The sequence below is a fragment of the Mytilus trossulus genome, chromosome 3, assembly GCF_036588685.1.
Source record: "Mytilus trossulus isolate FHL-02 chromosome 3, PNRI_Mtr1.1.1.hap1, whole genome shotgun sequence".
Taxonomy (NCBI): Eukaryota; Metazoa; Mollusca; class Bivalvia; order Mytilida; family Mytilidae; genus Mytilus; species Mytilus trossulus.
This window is the reverse complement of record NC_086375.1, coordinates 64,361,313-64,377,722: the sequence shown is the minus strand read 5'-3', so window position 1 is coordinate 64,377,722 and position 16,410 is coordinate 64,361,313. Positions and strand designations below refer to the sequence as shown.

Here is a 16,410-nt window from a genome sequence, read left to right as displayed (position 1 = left end):
GCTAATACATTATCTGAGCGTATCAGAGGTTCAATGTATAAAAACGGACTGTTTGATCTCTGAATTAAACGATAGAAATTTAAACTACGCTTTTTTGATAAACTACCAAGTCCTGCCAATGGTCGATGGTCTGCATGCTCTGTCACACGACATCTACAAAGTCATCATTATTCACATGCTTATTATAATTTATGGAAGCGTACATGGTACAAACCATTAAGTTAAGTATATACTTATTGTCAAAGAATGTGTACTTGTATTCTTGGAATTCTTACTTATTAACTAGGAATTCCGACTTGTTTATTTCCAAGCAGTACACTTTTACAGAGGTGCTCGACTTTGAACAAATTAGATGCTGCTAGCCGTTGGAACTCTGGAACACAGATAGACTGACCATACGGCAATCGTTTTATTTATTCAAGTCTTTTGGTCCAAGGACGTATAAACTTAAACGTTAGGAGTTATACATGACCAAACAAAGGACATTTTGACAATTTTTACTGGATAGTAAGGCTTAAGAGTCCGTGATGGACCAACTTTCAAAAGTAGGGAATAAGTTTAATGGACTGAATATTTGCTTTAAAAAATTATTGAAAAATTAATCATTATAACAATTTAGAAAAACAATTGTAAGTTTCTTTGAATAATACCAAAAGCTAAAAATCCATTACACCATTGGTACTCTAGTATTGCCGGACTTGCGTGATAATGGAACAGTAAATTTGGACTGGAATTAATATTTGTCCGCGGCCCTTTTCCCTAGTTAATCAAAGTCATGACCATTATTAAATAGGAATGTGAGTCCCAGGAAGAATTTCCATACGGAAATAAGTCCATAGCTAGTGAAATATGTCCAGCATTTATTTTCGGGCTACGGAAATAAGTCCATAGCTACTAAAATATGTCCAGAATTTATTTTCCTATGTAAAAAATTGTTCGAACACGTATATAAAAGAAGATGTGGTATGATTGCCCATGAGACAACTTCCCCGGCACAAAAGATCAACACAGACATTAACAACTATGGGTCACCGTACGGCCTTCAACAATGAACAAAGCCCATACCGCATAGTCAGCTATAAAAGGCCCCGATAAGACAAAAACGATTCAAACGAGAAAACAAACGGCCTCATTTATGTAAAAAAATGAACGAAAAACAAATATGTTACACATAAACAAACGACAACCACTGAATTACAGGTTCCTGACACATGTAGGCACTTACATAAATAATGTGGCGGGGTTAATCCGTGTTAACGGGATCCCAACACTCCCCCTAACCTGGGACAGTGGTATAACGTACAGTACAACATAAGAACGAAGTATAAAAATTAGTTGAAAAAGGCTTAACTCATCAGATGGACAATCTAGTAATTTTTATTATAAGTTATAAAATTGTTGTAATTAGAATAAAAAAATGTGTTCAGATTGGAAAGTTTCATTAACTTTATTCTATTAAATAAAGGACATATGGACGTTTTTTCCTAGGCATGTTAATGACATGGACATGATGTCCTAGTAGAAAAAATAGTCTGGGACATATTTAAAATAAATTTAATAAACAACTCTTAATATTAAACATGATATTTAGATTTATCTTTTAAAATAAAGGACATGGACGTTTTTACCTAGGAATATTTAAAATTGACATTGACATCATTTCCTAGGACATATATTTTATGAAAATATTAAAGTACACTGACCTCTTGAACAATATTACAACAAAAAACAAATATTTTTTTTATTGTATACACGTTTCTTAAACTTTTTCATTCTAAATGATGAGGGTTGGGGACGTTTCTACCGAGGAATATTAATGACATCTGGGTACATTTCAGTGTCAAAATTATATAAATACACAACTCTTAAACAACGTTTGCACCTGTCCTAAGTCAGGAATATGATGTACAGTAGTTGTCGTTTGTTTATGTAATGTATACGTGTTTCTCGTTTCTCGTTTTGTTTATATAGATTAGACTTTTGTTTTTCCCGTTTGAATGGTTTTACACTAGTAATTTTGGGGCCCTTTATAGCTTGTTGTTCGGTTTGAGCCAAGGCTCCGTGTTGAAGGCCGTACTTTAACCTATAATGGTTTACTCACAAGTTTAAATTGTTATTTGGATGGAGAGTTGTCTCATTTGCACTCACACCACATCTTCCTATATCTATTGAACCTTACAATTTTAATTTCCCGATGATTGTTTGAATGTAAATGATTTGATTCATTAATATTTTTTCCTATAAAAAAAAGGGACACGGATTTGTTTTTACCTAGGAATTTTAATGCCATGGACTTGAATTCCTAGGAAAATTATTCCGGGGACATAAATTACTAATATCGGACCAAAGATAATAATAAATTCTGTACCCATGGAAACTTCTATAGAAGTACTTTGTGTCCGCCAGAACATATTTTACCCTGGACAAACTTTATCTGTACGTTATAAGCGATCATAAACAGGACCTTTGGAATTTAGTACTGTCAGAGCTTTGAATATTTTGAAGCGTTTAAGATACGTTGACTTTATTACAAAAATTTCTCCTTACATCAAACGCAAACATCACCTGAAATATTACCCAAAAAATCTCGATATTCGACGATGGCTTCACATGCCAAACCGTCAGGTATTTTACACAGTATACCCTTTCAACTATGTAAAACCACATTTCTTGTTGGCGTAACTTTATTTTACACAAAACCATAACTTATTGTGGCTAAAAAAGCGTATAATATAGCGTTATGTAGATATGCCCGAAAAAAGGGGGGCTGCTTGAAATAATTAACTTAAGAAAACAGTATGCCAAATGTTAGTTCCCAAAAATGCTACAACGTCCGGTAGATACCTCCTTGTTCATTTTTTTTTAAAGTTACCCTTTTTTTCGATGGGTCAATCAAAAGTTTGATATCTAAATAAACCAACATAAACCACAACTGTGAATTGACACAAGTTCATTAGAGTAGTGGATCAGTGGAATAACCTGTCAGATTTAACGGTGACAGCAAAGACTCTAAATAATTTTAAGTCCGCACTAAATGGCGAAAACTGGAACCCTTATAAATTCATATGTTCGTGTTAATAAGTGTTCAGCTACGCACACCCAAATAAGTGTTTATTATTATAAGTTTAATATATATTATATATATATATATTAATTATGAGAAGAGAAATGCATATACGACAATCCATGATGAGGGGTCAGTAGAAGCCTTTGGCTTATTTAACGACCCGAAGATAAAGATATAAAGGTATTATATTTTCGTCATATAAACATGGACAACAAGGCCATAAAATTGAAAAAAAAGGGGTTAAATGTAAGTTTTCTTTATTTGCTTGAATTTTAGAAAATTATTGATAGAGAAAATCTAACATTCAGATTTAATAAAGGCTATTAACAGGGGTGGATCTAGGATTTTCAGTTAGGGGGGGTGCAAAATTTAATAATCGCCGAGCGGAGCGAGGTGAAAAATTTTTGGAGGTTTTTTTAGGTAAAATTATTGAAATATTCTTCTTAAGGGGTGAAATGCAGATAGCTCGAACTATTGTGTGTTTTTTAGGTAAAATTATTGAAATATTCTTCTTAAGGGGTGAAATGCAGATAGCTCAAACTATTGTGTGTTAAAATAAGCGAGGAATTCAAGTTTAAAGCTGAAACAGCCTTAATCCACACCTGACAACAATCTACAGATAGACAGGCGGACAGAGTGAGACGAGACAGATCACAATTGCTCACCTAACCAATATATTTTTCAAACGAAAAGTTCTACTTTTACCAGCAATTTTTAATTGTCCTTTCATACTATCTGTTTTCTACTTTTTTGATTTCCGGAGGTCGTGCCAGACTTCACTGTGTTCGCCACAAACAACTAAAATCAGAATGAGATGCATTTACGCAGATATTTTAATTTACTTGGGATCCCAAGCATACGGTAATACGGTACAGAATTTGGCTAACTAATTAGGTTGCAAGGGAGAAATAAATATAAACACAGAGATACAAATTAATAAACTAACCTTTCGCTTAAAACAGTATTTCTATCTTTCATTACGGATATCATAAAAGAATTTCACCTGCCGACTGTTTTCTGGACCGTGTCATGATGAAATTGTGAAAGTGATTTAGGGATGTTTTGGAACTTCGATTAATCAAACAAATTGATTATAAAAACCGAAAACACAATGTTATAGCTGTTTTTACTTTAACAGCTAAAAACCTATTATATCTGTCATCAAACGCAGCTCCGCGTTTGACACATTCCTTTCAAATTATTGATAGAACTTTGATAAAGCGTAGGTCAGTTGATTAGTAATCATGTTAATTCTGTGAAACTGACTGTTTTATTTATACTTAGTTAAAATAAGATTGAATGGTCTCTTCTGATACTTGAAAAATGTTGAAGTCAACCCATGCTTTGCAAATTTTAGGGGGGGCGCACGCCTGCCACGCCCCCGCCTAAATCCGCCCCTGATTAAAGCCACTTGGCCAGATAAATTTTTGTCAAGCCTTCGACTTTAGTCAGAAAAGAAAAACATAGAAATCCTACATTCCGGTGTCGTCCGCGGCGTCCACAAATATTCACTCTGGTTTTAAATTTTTTAACTTTCTTAAACTATACTGGATTTCTACCAAACTTGGACAGATTTCTACCAAACTGTAAAAATAAACATTTGTAAATATTTTGATTTTGATATGATGAAAAATTTAAAAAGGTATATAATAAACATAACATCGTCAAACTCAAATTGATTGAATAGTACATGTGTGTGCATGTGCAAATGTGGGAAATTTAATTATGCAACTTGATTCTTTTATAAAAATGCTAATATTATCACTGATACCTCTATCTATTGTTCATTTCAAGTATTTTCTTGAAGAAATAATGTGGAAGAAGCTACTTAGCCTCTGTCATGCTTTGTAAACAAACATGGATTTTATGTATCCTTTTCCAGTCCATGTCCTACAATTGTTTAGTCAAAATCCAGTAATAGGAAAATGTGCTTATAAAAACAAAAGTGTGAAGTTTTTAACAACGTCATTTTGCACAAATTCAAAATGGATTAAGAATATTTACTAGTAGAAATGAATAGACATAATGGTACCACATTGCTGATTTTTATACAAATTAAATTGTTGAGGCATTGCCATTTATGGACTATATATACAGTTCTTAATTAGAATGACTACAATTAACAATTACAACCATTTAGTATGATGATTTACTAAATAACAAAGCACTGGTATTTAGTTTTATGGGACAGTGATTGAGAAATTTAACATCATATTACCATTTTTTTGTGTTTTTTTTTGTACAGGAGCAGATACCTCATACTGGATAAAGTTTTTTACAGAATGTGGTATTCCACCAAGTGAATCAACAAACTATGCCATCACATTTACAGACAACAGGATACAGAAAGACATGTTAATGGATCTGACTAAAGAATATCTGACGGAAATGGGAATCTCAATTCTAGGAGATGTCATAGCTATCCTTAAACATGCAAAAGCAGTACATTCACAGGTAAATATAAAAAAAAGGAGATGTTGTATGATTGCCAATGAGACAAAACCCAGAAATTAACAATGAGCAAAGCCCATACCATCATATTATCAAATCAGTGAGAAAGCAGTTTTTCCTCAAGGAGGGAGGAGTTATATTTTTTAATGAACTTTTATAAAAAAAAATCTAGCCACGAATAACTATCATGCCTATCCAATGTTATTTTTTTGTGTTAAAAAATAATTTTAACTGAAATGTAAAAAAGATCATTTAACACACAAGCTTCTGAGGGATTCTACTTCTCAATTTTAGTTTAAAATATATTTCTTAACTTAAATGCACTCTTCTTGAAAATTGTAATTTTTGGGGTATGGTAAGTTAGTGTGGTACTGCTATGCTGTTTATAAATCAAACTGATTGTTTTATAACTTTCTATTTTAGTTAGCAAGAGAGAAAGCACTCCAGGGTACAAAAAACATATCAGCCACACCCAGACGACAGACAGGTATATAGTAGATTTATATATGTAGTAAGATTCTGGCTTTAGTGCTTGTTTGGAACTTGTGAAAGATGGATTTTGGTTTTTCCTGGTTTCAATCTTTGGGAAAAAACGATTGGAATCTTTCTTTATACTGATTAAAATATTCTTAGTTTATATACAAAATGAAAGTAATAAGTATAAAAACACATGCACACATTTCCCATTGTTATAGAATTTTAATGACTAAATAAATTATTTCTTCATGTTTTTGAAGTAGAAAAAAATGGTTTTATAGTTCATCTTTTGTTTGCCAGCTAAAAAAGGGAGGTGGTATGATTAGTGTTGTGAAGTAGTTATAGTTAAAGTTGCAGTTTAGTTTATTTTATACTCTTTTATTTGGTTAACATTTTAGCGCCATTTTACGTAACAATAGGCTCGCAGCAGTGCCACTTGCCGATGTCTCTATGTATTTATCATTGACTCTGAGTAAAGCTTACAAAACATGTCTTTCGAGTTTATAGCCATAACTCGCCATTAATATTATATACATGTTCAAAACAATTAGAGTCATTACTTAGCATTTTGTCATCTCAACAAAGTCGAAAAGGCAAGACTTGGGAGAACTGTTTCAGGCAGTTTAAGGGAACTACAAGTAGAAGGTAAATGATGTTTAGTATGCAGTTGTATTTGAATTGGCACATCTCATTTAATTGAGATTATTTGACCTTGCTCTAAAGGGATGGTCTATTGACTTTAAAACTTTTGTGTATTTTACATTTTAAAGTGTGATTTGGTCAATTTAAGATTAACCATAAATGGCAAGTCAATGGTTTTCATTATGCAGTTCTAAAAGGATTGGTTGTAATATAATTTCAGCTGCTAGTAGGACTGTCAACCATTACCTTGGAAACGATCCAGATGCTGGCCCAATGAATCTCCCTATGGTACCTAAACTATCTAAAGAGTTATCTGCCCGTCTAGGTGGAGCACCTCCTGCAGAAGGTTTGTACACATTTCCACTACAAGTAATTGAAAATAACACAATAAATTTAGTTATAATGTATGACAATGTTTTTTTCTATATGATTGTGGCTTTCATTGAAATATTTTTGATATACTTGCATTTATATGTTAACAAATATTAGTGAAAGATATGTAATTTTATTCATTTTTTGTGTAGAAAAATTAGACATTATATTATTAGACTGTCAAATTTACATGAATATTCATCAGTGTTCCAGCTAGGTTTTCAAAAGGGCAGGGTGCCAATCCTGAAAAAGGGCATTTAACGCACGATATGATAATATGAAAAGGGCATATTTTAATAAAAGATGTTAATCAAACATTTGTGTTTATTTGTTGAATCACAGGTTATACAAGAACAACATCATTAGCCCATATAGAACTCTATCTTTCTACTTTTAAGGCTGAAAAACTTGTCAAGCAGCTTGTCACACAAGTTTTTTGATCATTGCTTGGCACAGTTGAACTTTATATGCAGTATGTTTTCAAAAGGTGACCTGTTTCATACTGTTTCTATGGTCTGCCACATTTTACCAGTTTCACCTTTCTACCCCTGCTGTGCTTAATGGCAATACAGCACAAAACAGCTGTGCTCAGTAAATTCAAAATTTTAGGATATAAAGCAACAGTGAAAAATTGTATCAAAAATAAAGAATACAGAAAAAGATGACCAAGGCACCCTACCAACACTGCTACTAAGACCCTCTTTACCTATTCCTATAACTCAAAATAAATACCTAAACATATATATTCTTAAGCAAGAAGTATGAAGACATATTTTAGAATATGTAAATGGGTTACTCAATGTAAGAAAAAAAATCAGATTGAGTTATCTTTCTTTATTCGGGTGTGCTCCTTCTTTGGAGGATTATAAACAGTACGTAAATATGATGTAAATATGATCACAATATGGCGGCCGATTTTGTTATTTTGTTATTTTCATATAAAAAGTGAAGGCAGTCAATGACAAATACGTCTGAATTTTCTGTTTATTTTACGGAAAACAAGTAAAACAATGTCTTCAACGAGTTTATTATGGTTTTTCAACTTTCTGTCATTAATTTCCTCCATGAAACCAGAGACATATATACACATATGTGTATATATGTCTCTGATGAAACTACGGTAAACATCGCAAATTGTGCCCAAGTTGTATGCACATTTCTTCAAAGATAATTGCCGACTGACCGATTCTATTTGAATGATTTAATGTTGATGATCATTTTAAAAAAATGACCCATCTGATACACGGATTACCTATAACAACAGATTATGACACCAGTTGTAACCATTGATTAGCTTGGGGTCGTAAACAAAGTCGAAAACTTTTCCCCAGGTAAAATTTAGTTATTAGTGTATCATATCAATACGCACAAATTAAAATGCAATCAATCTTCAAAAAAGGCAGGGCGCCACTCGAAAAAGGGCGGGCGCCGCGCCCTCTGAAAACGGCCTAGCTGGAACACTGTTCATAATATTTCATAGGTCTTTGTGTTCAAACTTTGAACTCACTATCACTTATCTTGAAGCCAAGGCATCTGCTTTTTAATAAATCATTTTTTTAGGCCAAGTTCAAAGCAAGTTAGATCTTAGCACACCTCCTACCTACCTATGATACAGCCATATTGTAGGTCCTTTGGATTTGAAGTAAAACCAACTGAATATGTGTGTGATAAAATTCAAAGACAGTAAAATACTGTTTAAGTATTAGTATTTGACTTGATTTTATCTTTATGTTGTTCTAGAAACTGGCCTTAGAAGTACCACAGTTAAATTGTCCAAAAAGCTTGAAGAGGTTGTACCAGTCCCTAAGAAAAGAAGAGTCTTTCCAGAACATGAAGGAAAATATAAGATTACAATGCCATCAGGGAAGACACAGAAAACAAAGAAACTTTTAGCTAAAGGTAAGAGAAAGAAGACTTGTAAGAATGAATTAATGGTAAATACTTATTCTTTTATTTTAAGATACTGAAAATAGATATCATCAGAATGATAGTCCTTAAACAGTTTTTCACACCTTATAGTTTTTTTTCTTGAATTATTAAATATACTTAAATCAGTAAAATTGGATTAAAAAAAATGTGCAACAGCAGGGTACAAACAAAGGTATTCTAACGGTAAGTCTTAGAACTCGCAAATATTTGAAGTGGTGAGACCCAGATGATTCCAATGATTTTATTATATAGGAACTGATCTGAACTTTTTTATTTGGGTATTTAGGCTTCCTTGAATAATCATTTTTGTCTCATTTAGACAAGTACAAAAAGGAAGACTGGGCTTTTGTCAAGCAATTAAGCATGATGAAGTCAGTCACATTATCAGGACAAATAATTTAATTTTGCTCTGCCAGGATTTACCCTGACTTAACAATAGCAGAACTTATCCCACACAGGTTGGTGAAAATGTGTTCAAAACATGCAATAATACTGCAAACTGTATTATTCAATATGAAAAAGATACTAGTGATAAATTGGATTGGCATGTGGTGTTTGAAATTCATCAAAATTATTTGTTTTGATTTTCTTTTGTTACACTTCAGCCAAGAAGACTGATTCGGTATTTGCTAGACTTGGTTCAGAAACAAGACAGGCCACAGTAACACAGTCTGGTCTATTGATTAGCTCCACAGCTGAGGTAGTGTATAGTTAACTTAGATTATAAACATTTGGGGATTTCTTTAATGATAAATAAATTTTCACATATTTTTCCTGAAATATTCTTCTCGTTTCCATTCTGAATCTTATGAAAAGCTTTAAAACTTCTATGATTTATGGTGGTCTGGGTTCCTAATTCCTATTCTCAATTCTGTAGGCAGACGTATATTTGAAGTGAAGATGGCGAAATCTCAATATTTGACTAGGATGAAGATAATTAAAATAGCTGGCTAAAGAATTGTTGATTATAATAAGATGTATTGATATTGAATATATGAGGGGGATATCAAACATAATCACTATTTTAGGAAATTTTCCTTTGATCTTACTGACTGATAATTTTCTTTCTCAGCACAATAGAGGGATATGAAAAAAATATCGCTAGAAACTAAGGGAGCATGTTCTTGTTGTCAATGAAATTTACAATGTTGTCATAAGAATTGAAGCATTAAACAGATTATAATAGGTCATGTCAACTTGATAACTTTTCTCACTTTTGCCATACTGGTTCAGGCTAGAAAATCAATCTTGTTGAGATGATCAACAATAATCTGTTAATATTTAGTTCCAATTTAATTTTAAGTCTTTGAATATGACTAATGTTAAAATTTTAAAAAAAAATTACGAGTATTTATATTTTCAGAGCACAGTGTTCAGTAGGTTGGGTGGCAAGCAATCTTTAAAACGGGAAGCGACATCAACATCTCTTGACCTTGACTCTGATGAGGAAGATGAAGGAGGGGATCAGTTAGCATATGCAGGAATATTTAAAAATACTCTCTCACCTCCTAAAAAACCTAAGATTCCTGTGATGAAAAAGATAACTATTACAAAACAAGTCACTGGTATGTTCATAACTTCTTTTATATTACTTTATCAAGCAGAATTAAAGCATTTATTTGCATTTAGAAAGATATTTTTACTGCAAAATTTTGGCCTATAAGGGAAATACAATAATAAACATAATCTCTTTGAGACTGAGAACCTTTTGTATGTTTTAAATATTTATCTGGATATTTATCTGGATATTTATCTTGATATTTATCTGCATTATATAAGGTTTGTTTTTGACTGGTCAGATCAAAGTCATTCATCATTTAAGATTTTACAAATTAGATTCAGGACCTGAGTATTTTCTGCTAAAACTATTTGTCAACAGAAGAATAAGAAGTGATTAATAAGTGAACAGAAAAATTATTGACAGAAGAAACTCATTCAGAAAAATGTGTGTTTTTTTTATTCTACAAAAAACTAAAGATTGATTCAATGATATTATGGTGAAAGACCCTCAATTTGTTAAATTTTGTAAAGGTAGTTATTATTCTGTATTGAGGATCTTTCTAATTTCTCATTACTGTAAAAAAAAAAAAAGAATTGAAAATGTATAAATTTCATTTATCTTCTCTTTCAGCTAACGTGCCTTCTAAGAAGTTACCTGCTAAGAAGTTAGTAGCAACTGCAGGAATCTTGTCAGAAGATGCAGAATTCCAGATGACCACAGGAATAAAGGAAAGATTAGGCAAAAAGACTAGTCTTCAAGAAGTGTCAAGTACAACTGATGACATAGATGCTACTAGATCAGGTATTCTTGTCATTCAAGTTTATGATACATATAAAAAGGATAGCATTATTTATAAAAAAAAATGGAAAAGTAAACTGATTACACCAATTACCAACACTTGAAAATATTAACACAATCAAAGATGAAAAACATGCACAACACATGTCCTGCAAGAGATGCCATCTGAAGCAAAATTTTGAAAATATATTTGTTAATTCTCCCCTATTTTCCTGAAAATCTAAATGTCTTGTATTTCTATAACAGTTAGTATTATTTATTAACATGAGAATCCTTTTTCAATATCATATTTCCTTAATAGAATAATAAAACATTTTTATTCAAGGTGCAGTTTATAATCGACTAGGGCCTAAAAAAGGCACCAAAGTATCCAAAAAGCCTGCCAGTCCAGTTGGTGTATTTGGTCGTTTAGGAAAACCAGTGCCATCAACATGATCTTCAGTATTCAGGAACAAAAAGGAAATGTGCAATGTATAAAAGCCAGTACAGGTTATAGCTATGATGGGATTTGAAACTCAATTTCTAATAGATTAATTGAAAGAATGAACTGGTTATTTTATTTGTACTAGAAGTGAATTATGAGGAAGAAAAAATGGTGTAGCTTGTTACAGATACTTTATTTTTATAATAGCTGGATATGGACATAACTGGTTAAAGGATGATAATATTTGTTATAGCACTAGTCTGGGATATAACTTTGGTTTTTATTGATTGTTGATTGAAGGGCTATTATCAACCATATTGATGCTAGTGTTAGGCTTGACATAGTTTAGAATTTCCTTGTTTGGGTGCAAGCTTCTGCTGTCCTATATCAAAGTTCATAAGTGAATGACCAGTGAACATGACTGTATTATCAGTGACTTAATATAGATGTCCAATTTTGATACCTACAAATTATTTTAGCTATTAAGCAGTGAAGATTTTGGGCATTCAGTTTTATATTTTTGAATCATTGGGCATAAAAAAAAAAAATATGTTTAAATTAACATTTGTAAAGCATTTGTATATTCTGATTATGTGTATTTATTTTGCACTGTTAATAGATGTTTATGATACTGTTGACATATTTATTAGATATTATTGACAAAGGGTTGGAACGAGTTTAAAAATAGATTGAAATGGACTGCCATAAACATTTTGAGATTGAATTTTTGGGTGAAATCAGTTTGACCTATTAAGTTATGAAGTATGTATAATTAATGCATTCTTGTATATTAGAAAATTGTAAATATCATTACAGAGAACATTCAGGTTAAGTACTTATGAAATAAAATATGTTTTGACTGACGTGTTTTTTCTGTTTACCTGACCCTCAAGTTCTTTTGTTGTAAAGAGATTCAAAACGTGGAAAGCATTTACCTTTGATAATGTAAGAAAATGATATCCAGTATATTTTGTATAGGATAGAAACCAATGCCATTACATATTGAAAATTGTTTGATTATAAATGAATTAATGCATATAAACTCATCTATAGATTAAAGAGATAACAACCAAACAATACAAGAATCAAGAGTTCATATGCTGAAATGCCTCGCCTGTTTTACTGACCATTGTTTTTATGTTGAAAGACTTAAAAAATAGAGATTTTACTACAAGTTTCACATCAAATTAACATATATAAAGATCCATGACAATGAGGTCAGGGTCAGATAAAAACTGTCAAACAGACATGTACACCTTACAATTATTCCATACACCACAGACCTATTGCTTATGGTAGTGAGAAACATACTAAAACATCAAAACATGTTAACCAATGAACCATGGAAATGTGGTCAAGGTCAGATGATACAAGATAGACAGACATGTACACCTTACAATCATTCTATACAATAAATAAAATTTACCAATACCTATTGCTTACAGTACTTGAAAAACAGACAAAATGACACAAAAATAAACAATAACCAATGAACAACAAAAATGATGTCAAGGTCAGATGAAAATTGCCAGTTTGAAGTATACTATATACACTAATATTAACCAATGAACCATGGAAATGAGGTCAAGTTCATATGATACTTGAAAGACAGACATTTACACCTTACAATAATTCCATAAACAGAACATAGTTGACCTAATGCTTGAAGTAATTGGTAATACAGACCGAAACAGAAAAAAATAACAATGACTAATGAACCATGACAATTAGGTCAAGGTCAGAAAAAACCTCCCAGTCTGACATGCACCCCTTACAATCATTCCATACACGTCATATATTTGACCCATTGCTTATGTAATTGAAAAACAGACCAAAATTCAAAAACTTAATGTTCACTAGTAAACCATGGAAATGAGGTCAATTTCAGATGGTACTTGACAGACAGACATGTACACCTTACAACTATTCCATTCACCAATAATATCTGACCTATCTATACTATTAAACGAGAAGACCTCATTTTTGGTGTCGCTTCTCTTCTTTCCACAATAAATTAATCAACACGCCTCTGTGTCCTATAGGTACAGTGCATAGTCGCATTTGTCATCCATTCATATGATTATTCAGATTGAGTTATTTTGGGAGAAAAACGAGAAAAAAGGCATTCGAATATTGTCCCGTCATTGGACGAAATTTTAAGTCTGATTAGACTTCCGGTTTGCGTTTTTCTGTATACCGTATTTTAAGAATTCTATCTGTTATCATTTTCAAGTTTACTATCCACGGTGGTCACATAGTTTATTAAATAGAGAGGGTCTGTATACTATATCAATGACCACCATGGATCAATAAGTAAAGTTAAAATTGAAAGTAAATACACTATATTTACATGTATATAGTAATGAATGTCCATAATATACAGATATTAAAGCGCTAAAATTATTCATGTGAACTTTTGATACCTTTTCTGAAATTCTCCAGTTATTAAATCTTTTACAAATTTCATTGATTACAAAAAAAGAAGATGTGGTATGATAGCCATGTTGAGACAACTCTCCACAAGAGACCAAAATGACACAGAAATTAACAACTATAGGTCACCGTACGACCTTAAACAACGAGCAAAGCCTATATCGCATACTCAGCTTTAAAAGGCCCCGAACTGACAAGGTAACACAATCCAAACCAGAAAACTAGCGGCCTTATCAACTCTCCACAAGAGACCAGAATGAAACAGAAATTAACAACTATAGGTCACTGTACGACCTTCAACAACGAGCAAAGCCCATACCGCATGCTCAGCTTTAAAAGGCCCCGAACTGACAAGGTAACATAATCCAAACCAGAAAACTAGCGGCCTTATTCATGTACAAAAAATGAACGAAAAACAAATATGTAACACATAAACAAACGACAACCACTGAATTACAGGCTCCTTACTTAAATGTTCATAACATACTCAATGTATTATGTTCATATTGAAATTGATAGAAAACCAAAAATTGGGAATTTTTGAAATAAAGGAGGAGGGATATAAAAAAAAAACATTTTCCTGTCCCCAATAACGTATTACTTATGATACTTTTGCTGAAATTCCACACTAAATGTATTATGTTCATATTGAAATTGATAGAAAACCAAAATTGGGAATTTTGGAAATAAAGGAGGAGGGATAAAAAAAAAACCACATTCTCCTGTCCCCAATAACCTTTGACTTATGATACTTTTGCTGAAATTCTCCAGTCATTCAATATTTTACATAATTCTTCCAACAACACTTTACATACTTTCAACTACGCTCAATTCTCCAGTCATTCAATATTTTACATAATTTTTCCAACAACACTTTACATACTTTCAACTACGCTCTGAATGCCCGCGATTTCGCGGGTGTGTTCTAGTTGCTATTATTAGAAAAGAACCAAAATACAAAAAGTAAATATTGACCAATGAAACATGAAAATGAGTTCAAGGTTAGAAGACACTGGCTAGACAGACATGTACACCTTAAAATCATTCTATACAACAAGTAAAGTTGACCTATTTCTTATCTATTTATCTTCTAGTATATGAAGATAGACAAAAAAAATACAATGAAAAATGAACCATTAAAACAAGGTCACATGACACCAGCTAGACAGACCTGTACAACATACAAACATTCTAAACACCAAATATAACTTACCTATTGCTCACAGTACTTAAAAAAACAGTAAAAAAAACACCTAAAAATTAACAATCAACCATGGAAATAAGGTCAAGGTCAGTTGTAACCTGCCAGTCTGAAATGTACCCCTAACAATCTTTCCATACACCACATTATAGTTGACCCAATTGCTTACTGTAAATGGAAAACAGATCAAAACATGCAACTGATTGTTAACCAATGAACTATGGAAATGCATTCAAGGTCAGATGATACTTGATAAACAAACATGTACACATACACAAATAATTTTTTACCTATTGCTATTATTCTTTGAAAAACAGACCAAAACACAAAAACTAATCATTGACCTCTGAACCAAAAAGCAAGACAGACATATTAAAAAGAAGATGTGGTATGATTGCCAATGTGACAACTGTCCACAAGAGACCAAAATGACACAGACATTAACAACTATAGGTCACCACACGGCCTTCAACAATGAGCAATGTACATCTTGCAATCATTCCATACAACACATAAACATATGTATATATATATTGAACCATTGCTTATGGTAATTGAAAAAACCCAGACCAAAACACAAAATAATGTTAACCAATGAACCATGGAATTGAGGTCAAGGTCAGATGATACAGTATAGACAGACATGTTCACCTTGCAATCATTCCATACACAAATAATATTTGACTTACTGCTATTATTATTTGAAAAACAAACCAAAATACAAAATTAAACATTGTTAAATGAACCATGAAAATGGGGTCAAGGTCAGTTGACACCAGCTAGACAGATATGTACACATTTAATCATTCCATAAACTTAGTGTAGTTGAAAAATTGCTTACATAACTTAAAAACAGACAACAACACCAAAACTAAACATTAACCATTAAGGTGAGAACAAGGTCAGATGATACAAGGTATGTTCATCTTACAATCATCCTGTACACCAACTATAGTTTACCTATTGCTTAAAAGTACTTGAAAAACACAAAAAATCAACAATGAACCATGGAAATGAGTTCAAGGTCAGATGAAACATGCCAGTCTGACATGTACCCCTAACAATTGTTCTATACACCACATATAGTTGACCTGCTGCTTGTAGTATCATAGAAA

The 16,410-nt window shown here is 32.2% G+C and overlaps 1 protein-coding gene across 1 annotated transcript; it reads left to right on the top strand.

Annotated features, from left to right (window-relative positions):
• The first annotated feature begins 2,553 nt into the window (after positions 1 to 2,553).
• On the top strand, positions 2,554 to 12,524 carry LOC134712106 (uncharacterized protein C19orf47-like). The gene is made up of 9 exons (XM_063573260.1): positions 2,554 to 2,625; positions 5,313 to 5,521; positions 5,942 to 6,005; positions 6,858 to 6,983; positions 8,750 to 8,908; positions 9,544 to 9,638; positions 10,302 to 10,503; positions 11,070 to 11,240; positions 11,563 to 12,524. Exons 1-9 carry the CDS (start codon positions 2,601 to 2,603, stop codon positions 11,670 to 11,672), a joined length of 1,161 nt encoding a protein of 386 aa, XP_063429330.1. The 5' UTR covers positions 2,554 to 2,600; the 3' UTR covers positions 11,673 to 12,524.
• The last annotated feature ends 3,886 nt before the right edge of the window (positions 12,525 to 16,410 follow it).

Excerpts from the sequence above, each read along its gene's own strand:
- LOC134712106 (XM_063573260.1), top strand. The coding sequence starts at position 2,601 with ATGGCTTCACATGCCAAACCGTCAG. Across the intron at positions 5,522-5,941 it reads CAAAAGCAGTACATTCACAG|TTAGCAAGAGAGAAAGCACT; the intron begins GTAAATATAAAA and ends TTTCTATTTTAG. Across the intron at positions 8,909-9,543 it reads AAAGAAACTTTTAGCTAAAG|CCAAGAAGACTGATTCGGTA; the intron begins GTAAGAGAAAGA and ends GTTACACTTCAG.